This window comes from Synchiropus splendidus, chromosome 4 (assembly GCF_027744825.2).
Source record: "Synchiropus splendidus isolate RoL2022-P1 chromosome 4, RoL_Sspl_1.0, whole genome shotgun sequence".
Lineage (NCBI taxonomy): Eukaryota > Metazoa > Chordata > Actinopteri > Syngnathiformes > Callionymidae > Synchiropus > Synchiropus splendidus.
The window spans coordinates 27,711,103-27,732,354 of record NC_071337.1 but is presented as its reverse complement, the minus strand read 5'-3'; the positions used below and the strand labels follow the sequence as shown (position 1 = coordinate 27,732,354).

Genomic DNA, 21,252 nt, shown 5'->3' with positions numbered 1-21,252 from the left:
ACACCTGAATCGCTCTGCCGCTCGACGCGTCTCGCGCACACGCCGCTCCGTTGCGCGTCGCCGCTCGGTGCAGAGGGACAGCGCGTCACTGTGCGGCAAAAACGCTCGACTGCGCGAAACATCGCGGCGGATCAATGCGCAGGCGCGGTGTATTTCGATCAACTTTATCAACGAGTGATGGCGTCATCAACTTCGATCTTGTTGCCGCCACCTTTCAAGTCACGTGAGCGGAGACACGGAGACTCACCACGCTACTCCGGGACCGGGCAGAGCGCAACACGTCCGGAGCAGCCACGGAGCGACGGCGCCATCTACCGACCGTTACTGCGCCTCAACGACGGCTCATCGATGAGGGGGTTTTCCAACAGGCGCGCACGTGCGGTCCGGGTCTTGATATCAGTCAACACTGCCATCCACTGGAAGCTTTTAGAACCGCAAATGTGGTTTTGTGAGTGAATGACGTTTTATGGAAGTGATCTGCACCTGTCTCAATATGAAACCCCCAGTGTTCTTTACAGACTTAAGTCCAGTCCCACTCAGCAGCACGACCAGTATAGCAAACGCCAAGTCATAGGTTTGTAGCTTTTATTCACATTCGTGTTTGTCTGGCATGAAAACATAAACAGAAATGTGTTGCTCCTTTCTTCACGCTCACGTACAAAAATAAAGTTAAATCTTCCATCTTAGTGGTCACGCCTGTGCGACAGGCCAGAGCAGGCGGACCACGCTCACTTCAACCTCCACAAGGTTCTCAGTGTTTACAGACACGTTTGACGACAGTAATGTCATCCGCTTGAAGTTCCCCATCTGTCAATCAAAACCAAGTCATTACTGACTGCCAAAGGGGTCCGTGCTGATGGCATGTTGCTGCCACATTTGTGGATCACAGTACATGCATTGTTATAAAACCTGAGGCCGTCTCCAAATAATATTCTGCCGGTTCCCGTGCCACCTCTCCTTTCCACTTTCTCACCGTTGCAAGCTCCTCTGGCTAATAAATCACTCTGTTCCCAGATGGATCGGTGGAACCTTCACTTTTGTTCCCACAAGTGATTATCGTGTGACCCCAAATCAATTTGTTGCTCCTTCAGTTTACTAGTATTCGCAGTTGCTTTTGAGCAAACTAAAATAATGGGTATAAACTTGAGGAGCTATAGTTCCTGGAGGGAACACAACAGTTCCCTGAGGGAACACAGCAGTAGGCTTTACAGGCAGCAGCAAGACAGGAATTCTAAAAAGGATGAACTACAACATTGGCAACGTAAATATTTGTAAAGTTAAGTGATTTCCTTAAAAAACAAGGTGACGTATAAAAGGATCAAAACAATCAGGGTAGCAGTCAAACATCTGACCATCAGGTGGGGAACAAAACAATCAGGGTAGCAGTCAAACATCTGACCATCAGGTGGGGAACAAAACAATCAGGGTAGCAGTCAAACATCTGACCATCAGGTGGGGAACAAAACAATCAGGGTAGCAGTCAAACATCTGACCATCAGGTGGGGAACAAAACAATCAGGGTAGCAGTCAAACATCTGACCATCAGGTGGTGACAGGTGAGCAACAACTCGGTCTGGCAACAGAGCTGTTGTGGCATCCGGGACAAGTTCCCGTTTCGTCAAAGCGCGGCTCCTGCTGGAGACACCGGGCACTACAATAACAAAACAAAAGTCGCAGTAAGAACTGAAAATCTTTTTGAACTACAGTCATCAAGAACACTTGAGTGAATCCTTCCTGCATGTTCCCTCGTCCTCATCCATCATGTTCCCTGAAAGCACTCATGAAGTTCAATCCACTATTTGGTCCAACGTAGTTTTAATATCTTGTGTTACTCGAATTATATCTAGCAAACGGAACTGCTGTCACCCTGCTGGCTGTTAAAGGAAACGACAAAATTAGAAACCTTTAAGAGAACGAGAAAATTAAAAACAGCAGCAGAGTAACGCCGAGGTTCAAGTTCATTTCAGCCTTGTAAAATGAAACAGGAAAAGCAAATCTTGTTCATGAGCGTCAGCTCCACATGACGCTGTCAATGACACCATCGTCTGATGTTTGTTGTCAGAAGACTATTTGGTTCTTGAGCAGCAGGAGGGTTGCGGGTTGAAGTCCTTCATTTTATCACTGTGCTTCATCCCCCAGTGTCTGGCACCCTGCAGCCACCAGAACATGAATATTAGCATTCAATTTAAACCGGAGGATTCCCCATCACCTTACCGTTTTATCGGCTAGTTTAGCGGTGACAGCTCACTATAACTGCTATCACTTAAAACTTCATATTAATTCAAATTCATCCCACAATCTTTTGAGCAATGCTGGAACTATCATGAAGAAGAAAAAAAACAGAACTATTTCCTGATGTTACCTTACAGTAAGTTTAAGCAGATAAATGACCCTTGCACGATGTCAACCACAATGACAGTGACAGTGACCAAGTGCAATAGCCAATGGGAGGAGAGCCACTCCAGCCTGTCGGAGGGCGAGGAAGACGGCACCTTCCCCTACCATGCTACGACTCTCAAACTTGCCAGCTGGGCATTGATGTGACATTAGCACTGCCTGATAGTACGTCACCAAGTTTCATTTTGATTATGACACCTTCACGTACCAGTGTTGCCATGTTCAGAAACTTAACGAAAAGATTGTGAGCAACTACTTCAGCTACGTTAGCTTCTATCAAGGCTGCAGTCAAAGTCACACACGTACACGTATCACCAGATGAGGGACTTGGAGCGGGTGTTGACGCCTTTGCGCCGGCTGGCTGTATCCGTCTCCTCTGCGTTACGGTGGCTCCGCTTGTGAGACTCGAGATACACCTGACAAAACAGACTCATGTCAAAGTTGTTGGGTGGGCCAGACAGATCACCCAGGCAACGGATTCATGGTTGCATTCAAATAACACTATTACCTTTTTGGCAAACGCTTTCCCGCACTGGTCGCAGGCATGCAGAGAGAAGTTCTTGGTGACTTTGACTTCAGTGGACATGGTCTCCTTGACGCTCTCCGGCGAGCCTTCAACTCGCCGTGTGGACGGCTGTTGGTTGGCGCTCTGTGAAGGGAAGGAGTTTCGCTGATGCATGAGTTTGTCGCTGCGGCGGGTGATTGGCGGGCTGGTGGGCCGCTGCTGCCGCTCCTGCTTGCTAGAAACTTCCTGTTGCTTTCGGGTGGCGGACAGAAGAGGAGACAAGGTCGATTCAGAGGCAGTGGACGTCTCCTGTTTGCGGGTGAGTGGCGGCGAGGGAGGCGAAGTCAGCGTTGTGGAGGCGTGGCGCCCGTTCACCTCTCCCTTAATGCTGCAGCCAGTCTTCTTGGTGTTTGGGGTGCTGTTGAGAACCGCCTCAGCCTGGCGCTTTACGGCCCGGCTTTCAAGCTTGGGCATGATCTTGGCCAAATACCGAGACGACTTCTTATGGACGACGGTCACATGACGCAGGACGTCACGCTTGCGGCGAGACTCGTAGCGGCACAGTGGGCAGCGGTAGAACTTGATGAAGATGTCATTGCCGTCTGTGTGGAGCTCAATGTGTTTGGACAGATTCTGCTGTGAGCTGAACTGCCGCTTGCACAGTTTACAGAAAAGCTGCTTGAAGTCAAAGCCCACAGACAGCTTGCTCATTTTCGCCACTAAGTTCCCTCCGCCCGAGTTTTCCGTCCGTGCCTGTGACGCGGCAGCTGGCACTTCCTCCTCCTTCACCTTGTGGGGAACAATCTGCGTCTGAACAGCCCTGCTACTTTTAACGCTGTCGCCCGGTGACGGACTGGTGTCCATGTCATCGACGTCCTCTTGATCCGATGCTTCTGCCACTTCCTGTTTCACCTGGATGCTGTTGCTCGCTGCCACCATGGCGGACTTCTTATTCTTGAGGCTGTAGATTTTGTGAACGATGCGCAGGTGACGCTTGTACATGAGCTGCAAGGAAACACGGCAGAATTAGAATAAACTCGAGTCAGTGTGTTTTCTCAGCGTCAGTGAAAAGCAGCATGGTGGTTCTGACCTGCGAGCTGTAGTTCCTCTTGCAGAGTGAGCAGCGACTAGCTGTGTTGGACTGTGGCGCTGCAGGTTTGTTCTGAGAGGAGGACTTGGTGCTGACAGGTGGTGCTGACTTGGAGTTGCTGCCTCTGGTCGGAGATGAGTTGTTGCACTTCTTGGGGCTCATGGCCTCGGCAGTGGAGGGTCGTGAGGAGGTACTGGGGGCCATCACGTCTCGCCGCAGACCCCGGTGCACCTCATCAAAATGACGCCGAACATTGGCTTTGGTGGCAAATGTTTTGAAGCAAACCTGGCAGGACTTTCCCGTTGGCACAGTGAGAGTGCGTGTGGTACCTGCAGAGGCATGAGGCATCAGAGACCAAGTGCATGTTACTCGAAAAGAAAACAAATATTTCAACGATTACCAAAGTCGATGGCAAGTTTGACGCGGTCCCGGTTCGGGCCTTTGACCATGGACAGCAGACTAGTGGGAACCGTCCGGGTCTCAGTGAATTTGCGAAGTTCCTCCAGTTTGGTCTGGTGCATCTTGCGGCAGTGACGCCGGATGCTTCGCCGTGAGTTGAAGTCCTGACCACACAGGCAGCAGGAGATGGTGACATCCTCCACCTGGAACGGTTTGAGACAGAACCAATGAAGGTCATCAATAGGTCCAGTTAGTATTGCAAAATTAATTCAATTTTTTTGGTGATCATGATTTTGGCAGCGAACAAATTATTCATCATTATTATGACCAAATCTGGAGACGGCGCAATTACATCTACACTCATGTGGCTGATCTGAATGAGCGTACATTTCTCAGTGGTTTCTCAGGTTTCTCTGATGTAAGAGAATGTTTTTTTAATACAAAAATGTGCTGTGGAGGAGAAATGAACTCTGCTGGATCATCTGGCCAACATGTCTGCAGCGTGGAGATATTTCTGAGAAACCAATGTGTAAAGATGTGTAAAGCTGAAACGACTAGAGCAAGTGCATCTGCATAGTTTTTCTCTTTGTTGTGTTTATTACATGCCAACGCCTTGGCTGCAAACAACGTTAATAGCGAGCTCCCAAGACAGTCACGTCACAACAGTGGGTCTTAATGAGAACACTATCTCTCTTCTTGCCCCCTTTGAGGCGCTAACTACAGAGTCACGCTCCTCCAATGAGTCTGTAGCAGCTGCTGTTCCTGTTCCCTGCAGTGGACCAAAGCAATGACAAGAACGCTCTTTTTAGAGTCTGTCAACACTTGTTTCACTGAGGTCTATTTGGGTCTGATGAAGGTCATCATGACTACTTGATCCGCGATATAAAGATCATATTTGGACATGGAAAAATTACTTGTGCTGCGCACCTTCATGGTCTGCTGTCTCTAAAGTTCACAGAATGAACTTGAATGAAAGAACTTTGTTGTTGTTAATCTATAAAAAAAATAAAAATGCATGTGATTTTTTAACAAGACACAGCATGTTTAATTTTACTCTTTGGCCAACAGTTCGAATCCATTATTCATGGATGGGTTAAGAATTGACAACAAAACATTGAGCGTTTCATTTAATTGTATATTGCACATTGTTGCAATGAATGAGAGGGAGCCAAGCGGACAGGTAAAGTTACAGGATGCAGAGATAAAGAAGGTGGTGGATTTGAAGTACTGAGGCTCAACTGTCCAGGGTGATGGAGGGTGTGAGAAAGAGGTGAAGAAGCGGGTGCAGGATGGAATCATTGGAGGAAAGTGTCAGGTGTGACAAAAGGGTGTCGGCAAGGATGAAAGGAAGGCGTACAAAATGGTGGTGAGGCCAGCAACGTTGTATGGTTTGGAAACAGTGGCACTGAGGGAAAGACAGGAGGCAGAGCTGGAGGTAGCAGAGATGATGATGCTGAGCTTCTCTCTGGGAGTGAACAGGATGGATAGCATCAGGAAGCAGTAGATCAGAGGGACAGCACATGTCAGGTGTTTAGGAGACAAAGTCAGAGAGGCTAGATTGAGATGGTTTGGACATGTACAGAGGAGAGAGTCAGTACATTGGTAGGAAGATGTTGAGGTTGGAACTGCCAGGCAGAAGGTGGAGAGGAAGGCCAAAGAGGAGATTGATGGAGGTGGTGAAGGAGGACATGAGGGTTGTAGGTTTGAGAGAAGAAGAAGCAGAGGACAGGTTGAGATGGAGGAGGATGATCCACTGTGGCCACCCCTGAACGGAGAAGCCGAAAGAGAAAGAAGAAGAAGTTGCAATGTCCCTGCGACATGAATAATTTCATAATTTGATATGGATTTATTATTTGAAGCATGAATACTACTGTATGTGATTGCATTGCATTGATTTTTGCGAGTTAACACATAGTCACACTAATATTGGCATAATAGATTGTTCTGCGTTTCGGTTCCGGCCAAGAATTTTCATTTCGGTTTGTTCCTAATCAAAAGTTATAGACACTATTTTTAAGCAATAAAAAAAACGGACGCTTCCCCCAGCATCATGGAAGATGGTTGGTAATAATTGTGAGGACAGTCCAGATGAACTTAATCAAGACTAAGATTCTAGCCGTAGTCATGCAGCCACAGGTCCAGTGGCCGACAGTGTCACGGACACTCACCCCGCTGGTGGAGCCTTCGTCTTCCGGCTGAGACCCCTTGGCTTCCTCCTCAGTGTCGCGCTTCTTCCTGTTCTGAGATGGGCTCTCCGAACCTGCTGCCTGGCTGCACCGCTCGTTCTCTGCTCCATCCACTGGTTCTGGCTCCCAGGCGACTGGACTCTCTCGAGAACTGAGAACAAAGAAAAGAAAAAGAGTCAAATGACTGGCTCCTGCCAGAGCAGAGTTAGCAGACTCACCTGGGCGTACGAGACCGGTACCGGGCCAAGTCCTCGTCTGTGGTGAGGTACTGGAACACGGCCTTGGTCGTAGTCTGGATGGGCTCAAGTCGGACTATGTTGTCCGGGCGGTCGGCTCTGGGGTAGATGGCCTCCAGCAAGTCCTTGATGGCCAAGTTCTGCCTGTCATCACCTACTGGACCAGAACCAGAAAACGAGAGTCAAAGTGCATGTAAAAACTTGATGCTTGTGTGTGTGTGTCTCACCGTCAGCCTCGTGAGAGCGGGACAGGCAATAGTACTCCTTGTGTGTGATCAGGTTTGGCAAACCTCGGAAGAGACTGCGGCAGAATTTACACTCAAAGATTGTCTCCACTTCACGCAGCAGCATCGTCTTCAGTTGACTTGTTCCTGCACACACACGGACACTGAGTAAGGCCCAGCACACCACAGCCTAGAAGAGGCACACACCTGAGCGGAAACACTCGATGATCTGCTGGATGCCTGACTTGGAGGTCTGTAGAGGCTGCTGGAGGAGGGGAGGGTCCCCGGGCTCCACACACCCCCTTGCCGCACCTATTCAGACAATCACAGCCATCATCAACATCACCTACATGTTTGTATTTTTCCAACTGACCCAAGTGCAGCGCCCCGTGCTGCAGCTCCTCCGTCTGACAGCTCTGCTCATGGGTCTCAGGCCTCTGCTGGGCTTCTGGTTCTGGAAGCAATGGGGGGATAGGCTTCCAGAGAGGCTTGGCAGGCACCTGTGGTTCTGGTGGGTCCTTGATGGAGGTCGGGACTGGACTCTGACCTGGGCTCTGGGGGCTGGATTTGGTCGGAGGGACGCTGGACCTCGTCTTCACATCTGCTCGACGACCATCCTGCTGGAGCAGTTATACACACTAAGTTTGTTGTTGCACAAAGGCTGTGTGTCTACGTCACCTCTCTGTGGACAGGAGTCGTGCTCTTCCTCCCGGTTGACCTCGGGGTCTTCACCATCCTGACTGGGGCTGCTTCACCTGCAACAGAACAGAAGCCATGTGGTCCACATTAGCAGCACTGCTCTGCTCTCCAACAACAACTTAGATTAGATGTTCTTTATTAGTCCTGCGAGTCACTTTACCGTGAGTTGATGTCAGCCTCACCAACCACATGAATTAACATTCTTGGCCTTAGCTACATCCTTCTCTGGAGGTCTCCAGGCTAGCTGGGACACCATTCTCCAATTCACTCTCCACAGCACTCCCAAAACTTGTGAAACACAATTGACCATTTAAACATAAAAACATCTGATTGCAGTCAAGATTCATTAAGTATAGAGTTGGCGAAAATCTTAACACTTAACTTCTGTCAACTTATGCAAATGACAATGTAGGTTTCTTGTTTATATACAAGAATGTGTTCAAAAGTGAACAAAAAATAAAAATACGTTTATAAGGGTGGAGGTAGGGCGGGACTTCTCTCCACTACTGTGTTTTCCTAACTATAACAGAACAGAACTAAATGTGAACAAGCCGTAAACACATACACATATTTTGAAGCAGAATCTTCACTTGTACACACGGATACAGCGTTAGCGCACCGTCAGAAGTGAGCGTGCCACTTGACCAAAAAACAGACAGACATATACATCAGCTTTGTGGTGTACTGAAGGTAATTTCAGATGAAAGTGTGTTGCACTGCTGGCCACGCCACATTTGAGTTTTTTGGGGGAAAAAATAAGGAGGGAAGTTTTAAATTTTTTGTTGATGTGCATTCCTGAACTACAGTTCAGCAAGCATGTACATTCATGACAGGTGTCCGGAGTGTAAACAACAACACAGCAACTTCATTTAGAAACGAATGCTATGTTTTCATTTACTGCTTCGCTTTCTGTTTTTGGAAACGTTTCAGCACCATGTAACTCAGTGGTTACAGTAGCACAGCAAAAAAGACTGAAAGTTTGTAAAATAAAAAGGCTCCATGCAATGTGACGTCTACAGACATCATGATCTTCAACAGTAGATCGATGATGATGTTTAAATGTTCAGCAACAATTTCAGTTTCACTACTGGTTGTTCTCAAGAAAACACCAATCCTTTGCCTCCACGTCCCCTGACAGTATTAGTACGTATTCAACCTACATCTGTGCAACAAGGTCAAAGGTCACCACAGTAATTTAGCCTCATCAGACACAATGTAGATGACGCCAACTTTCTGAAGTGAGTAGAGAACTTTGATTCTCCCGTCATGTACCGGGACAGAACGGGCTAGTGGCTCCTGTCACGCCGGAGCTTCTGTCCTGTCTGTACCGTCGTCAGCTCCATGGAGGCAGCCGACTACAGGACATACGCCCGATCATGACATCCATGTGAAGCGCGTACACCTGATGTCGTCACACGCGGAGGGGTGTGCGTGCGTGCGTGTGTGTGCTCCATGTCCGTGGCGGGACCTCCAGCTCACAGTCCGGTGTCCTCTGCTGCTGGCGAGCGCAGCTTCAGAGACACGAAGGGCCCGGATGAACTATTGTGGTCTTGATCCCGAAGTCCCCAACTATTTACAAAAGGTTGGCCAACACGCGCGCGCGCGCGCGCGGGTACCCGCTCGCACTCGGCGGTTACAGCAGATGTCCGCTCAGCGCAAGGTTCGTGCGACTCTTTTGCGGCACTTCCGCACAGTCAAGTGCAAAACCCTGAAACGCGAGTGTGTGTGTGTGCACACTTGCGCGGGCGCGCGTGCTCGTCGTGTGTGTTTGTGGACAACCGGGGCGCTCCGATGGCACCGTCTGCACCACGATCCCCCTCCAAGTCCGCTGCTCCCCTCTCGGACGGTGAAAACCACGATAACGCGGTGTAAACGAAAGCAAGCGAGTGCCGCCGGAGCGAGCCGTGGGCCCGAACCTCCGAACCATCGCGTCCAAATGCACCTTTCGCGCAGAGAGCGAGGCCGCTGGCTGCAGCGTGGCGGCGGCGTAAAGTCGAGCTCCAAACACGAACCTGCGACACAAATAGCCCCTGAATCCGCTCGGTTGTGACGGGTCCGCCCGCCGCTCGACTGCTGGCTCCCTCCTAACCCGGGATGGGGAAGTTTGGGATGCGAATCGCTGCGCTTAGCGGTTCCGTGCCATCTTGGCGCACAGAGCAGCGACCCTTCCATCTTTGCGCGTCCTCCTCCACGATTGTCTCGACAACCGGGCCACAATTGGGCTCCATAGGTTCGAGCAGAACGTCCTTCGGTAACCGTACGAAGCTCCGGGCGGTTGCAGCGGCGAGCTGAGGCCGCTACGAGCCGCTGGAAGTCTCGCCTCGCCTCGCCACAGAACAAGAGGGCGATGACGCCATTTTCTGCTAAGACGACCACGCTCGGAGAGCCGGAGCGGACAGAGCCACCGGTGGCTCCGGAGCGGCACCGACGCGACAGAACCGAGCCCTTACCTCCTCCTCGCTGGACGTGTGCGGGCTTCGTCGGCGAGCTGCGGACGGAGACTGCGCTCGTGTGGCTGCCTCTGTGCCGAGCAGCAGCCGGAACCAGTTCCGCTGTCTTTGTGCACCAGATCCGCTGAGCGCCACCAGCCGCTGCGCAAAGGTGCACCTCCACCTCCGAACCGAGCCTCTCCGAACCCCCGCGCCCTCGCGGCTGAGCTGACTCGACACTTTTGTCGCGTGAACTTACTGACCGGAACTTGGGTCCGACACTTGTGGTCCCGTCCGAGACACTCAGGTGACAGAACATCTTCTGTCCAACTTTGTGACGTCACTTGGTCCCTCATTGATGTTTCCAAGCAATTCTTCGGTTCACTCGACTTTCATGACGTCATGACACTTGTTCAGTGGCAGAGTATGTGTTCACACCGACATAGTTGTTTAGCCAACAAACGTCGTCAGTGGGACACACGTGTAGTTGCTAGTGTGTGCCTCATGTCAACGTGTCGTTTGTATGTACCCCTGCAGTTTTTGTAAACAAAGTTTTGATTGAGTGGCATAGTTGACCTAAGGTTTGTGTTGGAGTGTCTAGCACTTTAAGGATGGATATTGAGTGAGTTGTGCATCGGTGTGTGGGACTGCAACTAAACTTTGTAAACAGAATCAGACAACTGAGTGAACTCACTTAAATTCATTTGCTGAGGAAGTCTGCCTCTTCTGATCGACTGGTCTTAGCTGCCGTGACTCTCTGCAATGACTCAATGCTCTGTTCATCTAAGCTTGCAGTTAAAGACAAATTTGAGTCTGATATTACTCTTGTGAAGCCAGAGACGCACTCATTGTAACTGTCACACTTTTGAACATACAACATTTGGAAGTGCCACAGTCAACATGTGTGATCTTGTTTGAACAACTGCGCTGTATTGATTGAAGTCACTGACAGTTACACACGTCCGTCTCATGTGTTGAACGATCACAGCAGTAGACAATGACCACTCAACAGACAAGCGACATCTGACGGGTGTCAGTCACTCACTGTTGAGTTGCCCATACTTTCACAGGTCACTGTTTCACGGCTGCAAGACTTTGCTTCATTGCATTGGCACTGCGCATGTTCACCATCACCATCACCATCAGAACCAGCAGCTCACTGTTGGGAGTTACTCTTCAGAGCTTGACTCATAACAACACCATTAAAGGTGCAGTAGGCAAGATTTTAGATCATAATAAGTTTGGGCAATATCATAGTTCAAGTAACCTGAGGGGGAAAAAGGATCTCAGCTCATCACCTTCGCACAGTTTTCAAACTTTGGCAAAATCTAAACCAGATTTTGACCAATCACATGCCAGTTTGGAGCACAGCGCCAGCTTCAATTCCAAAGTGTCTCACAAATTAAATTGCTTTAAACTCTGTTAAACACAGGACACCATGTTCAGCAAGGGCCCACCCACCCTGGTCAGCCCCCTTTATCTGCTCACATGGACGTCATAAAGTTTTGACGTCGGATTCTGAACACCCTCATGACTCCACTGTCATCACACTGAATTTCTGATAGACAACAGTGGCATGAAATGACAGTGGAACAGCAGAATGTTGAAAACAGATCAGTTACTGCACTTAGTTGCTGAAGGTTTTTCATGCTGCTACTGAGCAAGATTTCACTGATGAACTGCAACACCTGACCAGCAGGTGTCACCTGAAGGAACTTTTGTTGTGAACATTTTTACTTAGTTCAACTTTCCATGGGTTGCATTAGCACACGCATAGTTTGTACATCAACACATGTCGTAGTTGAGTAGTTCAGAAGTGACTGTGCGCAGTTGCAGAACTGTGTGGTCTATATGTGCGTGCATCATTCCTGAATGTGTTCTTCACTTGTCTCCAAAGTTGCCGTTTGTTGGTCAACCTCACTCACATTGTTGCGTTTCTTGTTTGGCAGCGATGATTTGTGTCGCCTAGACCACCAACTTGTTGTTCGTAACGATTGATTCACTAAAAAAACATTGTTCTGAGGTGATATAAGTTGTAGTTTGTTAGTGTTATAGTGTGCAGTAGTTTGAAACGGTGTGAATGTGCTTCACTTTAATGTAGTGTTTTGATGATCACGTTGGAAATAGGTGAGATTTTAAGTAGTTCACATTAATGAGGCATCATTTTTTTTTACATTTCATGATTTCATAAAAGTCGGCGGAAAGCAATCTTAAAATGATGAACTCGACAAGCCGTCGAAACTGTTCTCTGTGTAGTTGAAGTGTTGGCGCTAGCCCAGCTGATGTGAACAGCCAGTGACACAATGAGTCACATGGCCTTGTGATGTTGGGAAGACCAGAAGTATTAAACCAAGCAAAACAAAACAAAGCATCAAACTTCGACAGACAAACTTTGCACCTGGATGTTGCATACTTTTCTTTCCTTATTGTCTTGTACACACTGCCAAAAGTACACAAAGGCACAAGGGAAGGCTTCATTTATTATTATTATTATTATTATTATTATTATTATTATTATTATTATTATTATTATTATTCACTATTCTAGCCAGGTCGATGGAAGAGCAAGAGATCACGTGGAACCTGGAATCAACATTTTGATTCATCAAAGGACACACTCTGCAGCACCAAACCACTGACACCTCAACTCCTCAATGTCAGAGCAACAAAGTTGGCAAAATATATTTTTTGGAGAAAATAGGTGACGAAAAACATGTCAAAACAACATTTAAACATGAAACTAACAGGTCCAAATCTCAAAAAAGAATTAACACAGTCATTGAGCTTCCTGAAACTGCTGGAGTGGACCAAAGTGTGGGGCAAATGGGCCAAAGTACATCATCCACTCTGACTGGAACAGCACATCCTTGCGGGTCGATGTTGTCCCATCGTTGGGATTAAGAACTCCCAGGGCTGATTTCATTAACAGGGCTTAAATTAAGCGAGGAGTAGGCCTTAGTCCAGACTAGTTGAGGAAGAAGAATTCAGTTGTTTTCATGGACATGGCTTAAATTTGGCTTAGTTAGTCTGCGACTCTGGAGTCCTGCAGTAAGGTACGTCACACTGAATGAGAACGTCTGGGTTGTACGGCATTATCAGCTGTAGGTCTCTTGGTCCGCATTAAAACCAGGAATTGAACAGGAATCAGGATTACTGGTGGGAAACAATGGCAGAGGCAAAAATGTCATTGTGTGAAAAACACTTCTAAAACACGTTGTGTCAAACCATCCAGCAATCGAAGGGAAAAACCACTGCTGCCACTGAGCAAAAGAGAAAGACTGCTTGGGCTGCCATTTGCAGTCAGTTCAATGCTAGAGAAACATATTATGTCCATGTTTTCTAAGATGCTTATATTGAGTGATGCCGACTTTTAAAGAGACTGCGGGAGAGCCTTAAACTGGCTGGAAGAAAAGAGCAGGCAGATGTTAGAAGGGAGCGATTCCCATCTGGTGCTGGGCTTCCAAAACCAAAACAAAACTGATGAAGGACTTGCTGTCTGGATTAATGGAGCAACACCAACCTCTGGATGGGTATAGCAAACATTGATCACTTATTCTGGAAAATACAGTGGAATCTTTATTTTTACATACATGAACATGTTGGAACAGTCAGGTGCTGCTCATGAGTGAAGGCAATGCCACCACCTTTCCACTGACAACAATCCATGAACAGAAGAAAAGAAAATTCCACAAACAGTACATGAAATATTTGAAGGAGGAACATGAAAACAAAATGCGAATTCTACAGGTTGAAGTGGAAATGAAGCTGGACAAAAGATACATTAATGAGACAATGGTGGATACCGGCCACGCTGAACTGTATGATTTGTAAAAAAAACAAAAAAACAAAACTGCATTGTCTTTCTACATATGAAAGTGGTCTCGAAACATTATTTCATCAATGTAATTCTGCGGATTACTCCTTTCACCAAGGATTTATCTGGCAGGCCACTGGACTACATGTGTGTCTTCATTTAGACGAACCAAGTAGTCCACGCTCTCTAACAAGCATTGTTAAGAAGAAGTTAAACCTGGAGGATTAATTTAGGCTTCAATTTAGTCCGAGACCAGCTCTAATCCTGCCTCTTGCAGTTGTCTTAGTTCAATCTAGAACATGCTAAATATGTGACTAAGATATGAATGTTCAAGTCCAATTGAGTTGAGTGATCTTAGATGAGGATTTTATTCTGGCTATAGGCTGAAGCCTTGCCAGTGAAACTAGGCTTCAAGTGTTTCTATCTGATGTGAAGTCAGGGGACTGTGTATCACAGCTCTCCACCGGAGGCAGCATTTTGTCAGGAGAGTCGGTCAGTAAACCACTGTTGAGTCCTGTTCAGAGTTGTGGGCAGTGCTGGAGCCTATCCCAGCAGTCATTGGGTGGGAGGCAATTTTAGAGTGTCCAATTAACCTAGTGATGTCTTTGGGCAGTGGGAGGAAACCAGAGTACCCGGAGAACATGCAAACTATGAAAGTCAAAGGTCAAGACTCGTCCTGCAGAGCAGAAATTTGTTGACTCTGACCCGAGATTCGGTCTCAGCAGTTTCAACCAGGTGAGGCTCCAGTAGTGACCTACTCTCCTCTGGCTGAAGACTCCACATTTTTCAGGACCATGATGCTCAAGAAAATTCTGACAGCAACCTCCTCTTACAACCCGCCAACAGTGATTTGGGTCTCCACAATGGAGGGGAACACGGTTGAAACTTGAAAGTTTGGACGGATGATGGATGATAATAATGATGGTGGTGATGATGATGGTGACAATGATGATGAATGACTGTGATGCTGGTGATGAAGATGATATGGTGGTGATGAAGATGACAATTTGACAAAGGTGGTGATGCAAGATGCCGATGTGTTGATGGTGATATATAGATGATGAAGATGATGATGAGCCACCTCCACTATGCTCTTCACGACGCACTCGGTCCCACCTCTGGTGACCTTGGCCTACGAGCCGCCCTCTGAACACTGTGTGTCAAAGGCAGAGACCCAGATAAGTCACAGTCACCGACTTACTGCTGATGGTGAAGTCGCAGGTGAGAGAGATCCAGTCCTCCGAGTCACTGCAGGGACCCACCACGAGGGGTGGGATCAGAATGCGAGATGAAGGGCCTCAGGTCATGAGACTTTGACCTTTAGGGAAGACAGAAATTCCTACCAATGTCCAAGTATGTGTTGTGTACTCCCTCGTGGCTCTCTGGTGAGTTAATGAGTGAGTTTGAAACCAACAACCATGACTGTTGATTGACAGTTATGTCTGAGATCAGGTGACAACCTTGACACTCGTACCTTACAGGTGAGTGCACCTGCTCAGGACCCAGCAAGTCACAGTGATCGCCGGCGCCAAACTCATTTTCTATGAGAGAATCAGTGATGCATGTTGAGATATGTTGTTATTGGCGCCGCCATGTCACAGAGGTGATAACTGACGATAACGTGGGTCAGTGGGCGGCTGTCGTGGTGACCACTGTTGCCAGTAAAGTCGTCTGCTGTGACTGAGTGTTCATGTGAGTCTCTAACTGGGGAGAAGAGTCACAGCATTGACAGGAAACAGGAAGTGGTGAGGAAGTGAATGAACCTAACAACATTCAGAACCCTTTCAGTGCTGCTGACCTCATCGGGGTTGAGCCCTGGACCCTCTCTCGTACTCCTGGGGTCATGATGATGTCAGAGGGGAGGAGGACCACCAGAACTCTGGGCGCTGAACGGTTATGACATCTGCGCTGACAACCGTGGCAATGAATCTTGAAGCCAGTGGGGGGGAGGGGTTGGTGGATGAGGAGGGGAGGCTTAGGGAGGACATCTCCTGACTGACCACAGACCATGACATGCTGAGGACAGAATGGACGACCTGTGAGAGTCTTGTGTGGGACATGAGCAGGCGGACTGTACCTAGCACAACTAACTCCACACAGTCCTGAGTGGTGAGGACAGCGCGGGAGTTCCAACACAGAACACTCACAGACAAGAGGAAAATGAAGCGCCAGTCAACAAAGAGCTCAATAACAAGCAAACACGCAGCTTTGAAACGGTCATGTAAATTTGACAAGACCATAAAACAAGAAACAAAACCACCCATTTTGTCATTACTCTACCATGAACCAGCGTTTGTAAATGCTTCAACGTCCTTCAACAGAGAGTCAGATTGCATTCAGGTGAACAACGAACTTCTTCTGCATCATTGACATTAGCTTTAGCATGTTAGCTGATCCGAGTGATCCAGTTATATGGTGACTAAAACCTAAATGATGACGTCAGTTTGAGTGGGAACCCGGACGACACGATCCGGTCCTGCGGCCCGTGGAGACTCCAGAATTACACACTGACGGTTCGTTGACGGATCACGATACTTCCGTGTCCATTCACCCGCTTAACAGCAGCAAACACCCCGACCCCAGGTCGCGCTCAAATGCTGGCAGTGTTGAGTCAGTGTTCCTGCCTTCGAGCGTTTGACACATGATGGCGTCACGCTCGGCTCTGGTCGGCTTTCCTCGGCGAGGTTATCAGAGGTCGAGTTGAAAAGTTCAACTTTAAGAAGGAAATTTCCTAGTGAAGCTATGGATGAGTGACAACGTTGGAAACACGAGATTTGCTATTTTATTCTGTACAGTCTAGGAGAAAATCAAATATTCAGAACGGAGAAATAACTCGAAGGTAAACGTCTAAGATGCCTGTGAAGCACTTTGGTGCATCAATAAATTTTCTTTAAACCTCTCACAAACTACACCTCTCTATAGAAACATTTGGAGAAATAAAATAAAAAAAAGAATAACTGTAAAAGAAAGGTTCTTTTGATTCTAACAATAGTACGTACGTTGAAATTCAAAACGCGATTTGTACGGCAACAACGAAAGACTCAGTGAGAGAAAATAGGTTAAATGGAATAAAGGGTCAAAAAACATATCTTTTGTTTTTATTACAAGCATCTGCACAGATTTTTGGAAAAGAGGAATAAGTACCAAACAAACCAGATCAGTTACTGATACTGTCGTTCATGACTTGGACAGAGACGTTTCATTTGCACGACTGGAGATTAACTTCAGTTTTTGCCTTCACTCCCGTCACATTTCAACCTGCTTTCATTTTACACTTCCGTCACGATTATCTCGGACTACTAGTGAGCTGCGCGGTCGTCACATCAAAGCTGTTGTACCTGCATGTCGCCAGCAGAGGGGGGTCTTTACATTCAACAACTGGTTTATTTGCTTTATGTCAGTGGCGCGGCGTGAATGCTGGTTCACACGTGGGGTGTTTGTCGGTGCCATTTTAAAGGTTTACATTCTGATGTGTGCACAATCAACTTTGGTGAGCTAGATTTGTTGGTGCAGTTTGTCCATGCGTGTAACTGGTTTGCGATGGAGTATTATTTATTTGTGGAACTTGTCTTGATGTGTTGTCTTTTATGCATGTTGCGCCCGTTCAGATGCTGGTGGGGACCTGCTGTTGTCGTCCAGGTTGGGAGGAGAACTTTCTGGAGTGCCAGCGAGTCTCCTTGTAAACGAACCAGACGTTTGCCCCCCAGATGAACATGTTCAGGAACCCAAAGACCTGCCGGAGCAAGACCAGAACCACTTAACACACAACATACACACACCTTGGGTTCACACACAGTGAAGAAAGCCTGCACAAAAACACCACAATATCATTTCTGGCATGAAACAGAGAAATACCTACATACATTTAAGTTCATTGACAACAGACACAGGACAGTGACCAGGACTTTGACTGTCTGAAGTGGCAACACAGGTGAAGAAATGGTTTGGAGGTAATTCACAAGGAAGTAAAAATCTGTTTGAACCATTCAAAGGCATCAGAACCTGAATGGGAGGAGCAGAGGCAAGGATGCAGTGTGGAGGTGGGGGTCACAGATGTGCTGAAGCTAAAGGTGAAGCTAGGGAGAAGCTGTCAGGCAGAGGTACAGTACATGGAGTTATGGTGCACTGGAGGGACCTGAGTAGTGATAAAATAACACTGTATCATCAGCAGAACTAACAGAGGACAGAGTCAGGACCAAACCCACTGCCTCTTGGCCAAGTTCATAAGCTCTAGCACGAAAGACTGATGGAGCAGCTGACGTGAATCGGACCAGAGTGGACCGGACCGGACCGCGCTCAGGTTTGGGCCACAAGGAGAAACTCAGGAGGTCTTCATTGTGGGTTCAAACATTGAGCATTTCTTCTGTAACTTAAAAAAAATAAACAAACATAGGGCACCTGTCACAAAACAATGATTATTGGTGCTTTTGCTGCATTGGTTCATCACTGAAATAATCACAGTCAAAGATTCTTTGTATGTGATTTTGTGATGGCAACATGGCTGGAGCGTATCCCTTTACCATGAGTCAATTTGAAATATCAAATTAAATATCAAGGCCACCTAGTATGTTTTTAACCGCCAACCCTCAGATATCAAAATACAAAGGAAAAAGGGCAGGTCCCCTGACTGGGTGTGATGGCATTTTAAGTTTTAGACATAGTTCTGTGTCCACGCCATATCGACTATAAGGCCTTTTTTTTACCTGTTCACTTGGCAAAATAACTTGTTGCACATTTTCTTGACATACACAGTGATTTTGTGTCTATGTGAATGAAGTCATTGACATACTTTTTGTATCAGTTTGGTTTCAAATAATTACGCAATTAGAATGCAGAGAATGTTGTTCAAGGTTTGGTGAAAGAGCCAATAGTAACTAGTTAAAAAAAGATTTGAATGGACAAGTTTGACTGAGACACAAGCCCTTAAATGTTTTTCACCTGGGGCCACTGCTCACTAACATCTATATTAACAGGTCAACAAAGACAGAAACATGAACTAGAGCTCCTGTGGACTCAAACCAAGCCTCAAATGAAAACATCGGAAATTCATGGTACACACTTCATCCCACTCAAAACAGACTTAGTCAGAAACAGATCATTCACAGTTTGTCGATCATGCGGACTGAAGGAGGGAAGCGGGTGAAGTTGGTGGAAAGTGTGCATAGTGGGGCCCACCAGAGAGAAGTTGAGAGATCGCAGGTTTGCAGACTCGGTGACATCACAGGTGATGGCACCTCCGTTGCAGATCTGCAGAGTTCGGCGAATACCATCCGTGTCTGTGGCGTCTTTCACGTTCTGCAAACCCTTAGCCCATGCAGACGAGCACACCAGCCAGAGGAAGACCAGCACCGCTGACACCACCAAGTCCTGCGGGGGGTGTCGCCAGAAGGTAAATTAGGTCCCTGAAATGGGTCACCAGAGTTGCATCAGCTGATGCAGTCAGCACTTACCACAATGGGCCCGAAGTCGGAATTCTTGTAGACATGCATGTAGCCCAGGTAGACCAGCAAGGCTACCAGACTGTAGAGGAAGCAGACCACAGCCACGCCCACAAAGAACTCAGCTGCCGAGGAAGAGTCTCCCACCAGGTGAGTTGTGGTGACAGTCCGATTGCAGTAAGTGGCGTTTCCGTCCACCAGTGGACTCTGACTCATTCTGAGGACAACAGCTGGTTTTGATTCAGGTGCAGAGAACTTTGGACGTCACAACTCACCTGAAGGGATATCGGAAGTCAGCAAAGAGCGTTTGGTTCCTGCCGTCACCGCAGAACAACGTGACAACGTTCCGACCCCAGAAGCCGCCGCAACTTCCGAAAGCAAAGATGGCCGTGAGCTGACGGAAAGGGAGCCATGAACCCACACAAGAAACAGGGAGACAGACACACACAAAACTTCATCTTTATATCCTTGTTGGCTTCTCACCCTTCACCCAACCACCCAAAACAAACGTAACCATCTTAACCAAACTGAAACACAATTATAATGATCTTGTTATTCCGACCTTTTGACCCTCAAAATCAAATGAGGACCAGCCAAAATGTCCTCACCAAATCAGTGTCAAAGTTGGTCCATTCAAGAATAATATATAATACATGTCCACACACTCTCTCTCTCTCACACACACACATACACACACACACTCACGCTGCAGTCATGAGACAGCCACAGACAACAAAAGCATCAGTGATGGGATCCGAACTCATCTGTGTGCGTGTGTGTCAGATGGTTCTCAAATCAGAGAACCCCGGGATCCTGGACTGGAGGTGCCCTCTCCTCCTAAGTGTGTGCCCCGAATGAGAGGCGAGAAGAAACTGGTCACGATTTACAAGCTTATCAATCAGGACGTGACGTCACATGAACCATATCGCATGTGACGCTTAACTTATTTCCACTTGAGTTGCTCAGAAGAACTCGAGGAGAACGGGCCCAATGCGCGTGAAACCTGGCCTTCGGACGTGAAATGTATTGTGCTACACTGGACTCACACACACGCACGGACTCACCCACTCCACCAGCTTGATGAAGCCCAGCGGCTCCTTCAGCGGAGACCAGTTCAGTCGGAACCCGGTCATCATGCTCCCGCTCCAGGTCCTGTCGGTGACTGCTCGCGCTCCTGCGGGTCTGGTCCTGGGGTCGGCGGATCCTGGTTCTGGTCTAGATTCGGCTGTGAGAGGAAAAGAAGGACTGGTTGGGCATGGTGACGTCGATCTCCTTCCTCGCTGTAAGAAGTGCTGCGAGCAACTTTTCTGCGGCGTCAGCAGTCCCGTGCACCGCGACGCTAAGTAGGTGGCGTCGCCGACGAAGCGATCTCGAGTTCTGGACCCTCCTCTGAATTGACGCCGCCTATAAGGTCCGACACTTTTTACAGAGTTTAGAGTGAAGCGATCCAGGCTGAGCCCCAGATCCAGGACTGCTCCAGATGGGACGTGGGTGGGTCAGGCCCACATCCGTCGTTCACATCGAAACCTGCAGTTAAACTTATCACCAGTAGCGTCATCCTTACGACAGTCAATCCAAAAGAGAAGTTCGGTGTCCTGGAGTGTACAAAACGATCATCCGAGTAACCAGACTGGACTTAATCATAGCTCTTCTTTGTCTTCCTGGTAAAATGTCTCAGAGACTTGGGAGTAACTGATCCTTTCCTGGTGAGATCCTGGAGATGACAGCTGTCCAAGTTGATAGTCAACAGCTCCAGACCGCATCCACCCCTTGGTCCTGATGAAACATGCCAGCTGTCTTCCTGTGTCCCTCAACATGCCTCAGCTCTGAAGACC

At 47.8% G+C, this 21,252-nt stretch overlaps 2 protein-coding genes across 7 annotated transcripts; both read right to left on the bottom strand.

Annotated features, from left to right (window-relative positions):
- Positions 1 to 579: 579 nt before the first annotated feature.
- On the bottom strand, positions 580 to 10,563 carry LOC128757048 (zinc finger protein 800-like). 6 transcript variants are annotated; one of them, XM_053862059.1, is made up of 12 exons: positions 10,429 to 10,563; positions 7,716 to 7,792; positions 7,411 to 7,657; positions 7,245 to 7,349; positions 7,041 to 7,184; positions 6,796 to 6,970; positions 6,560 to 6,728; positions 4,393 to 4,594; positions 3,993 to 4,321; positions 2,906 to 3,907; positions 2,704 to 2,813; positions 580 to 2,150 (listed from the first exon to the last, which is right to left on the bottom strand). In XM_053862059.1, exons 2-11 carry the CDS (start codon positions 7,770 to 7,772, stop codon positions 2,709 to 2,711), a joined length of 2,535 nt encoding a protein of 844 aa, XP_053718034.1. In that variant the 5' UTR covers positions 7,773 to 7,792; positions 10,429 to 10,563; the 3' UTR covers positions 580 to 2,150; positions 2,704 to 2,708. The 6 variants fall into 6 exon arrangements, with proteins under 6 accessions (XP_053718034.1, XP_053718035.1, XP_053718031.1 ...); XM_053862060.1 differs by having other exon boundaries at positions 7,411 to 7,654; positions 10,429 to 10,562; XM_053862056.1 differs by having other exon boundaries at positions 580 to 1,651; positions 10,187 to 10,521.
- Positions 10,564 to 17,074: 6,511 nt separating this feature from the next.
- On the bottom strand, positions 17,075 to 20,867 carry sypl1 (synaptophysin-like 1). Its single transcript, XM_053863533.1, has 5 exons — positions 20,482 to 20,867; positions 19,693 to 19,811; positions 19,430 to 19,634; positions 19,155 to 19,346; positions 17,075 to 17,712 (listed from the first exon to the last, which is right to left on the bottom strand). The coding sequence occupies exons 1-5, from the start codon at positions 20,551 to 20,553 to the stop codon at positions 17,584 to 17,586; spliced, it is 717 nt and encodes a 238-aa protein (XP_053719508.1). The 5' UTR covers positions 20,554 to 20,867; the 3' UTR covers positions 17,075 to 17,583.
- Between the last annotated feature and the right edge of the window lie 385 nt (positions 20,868 to 21,252).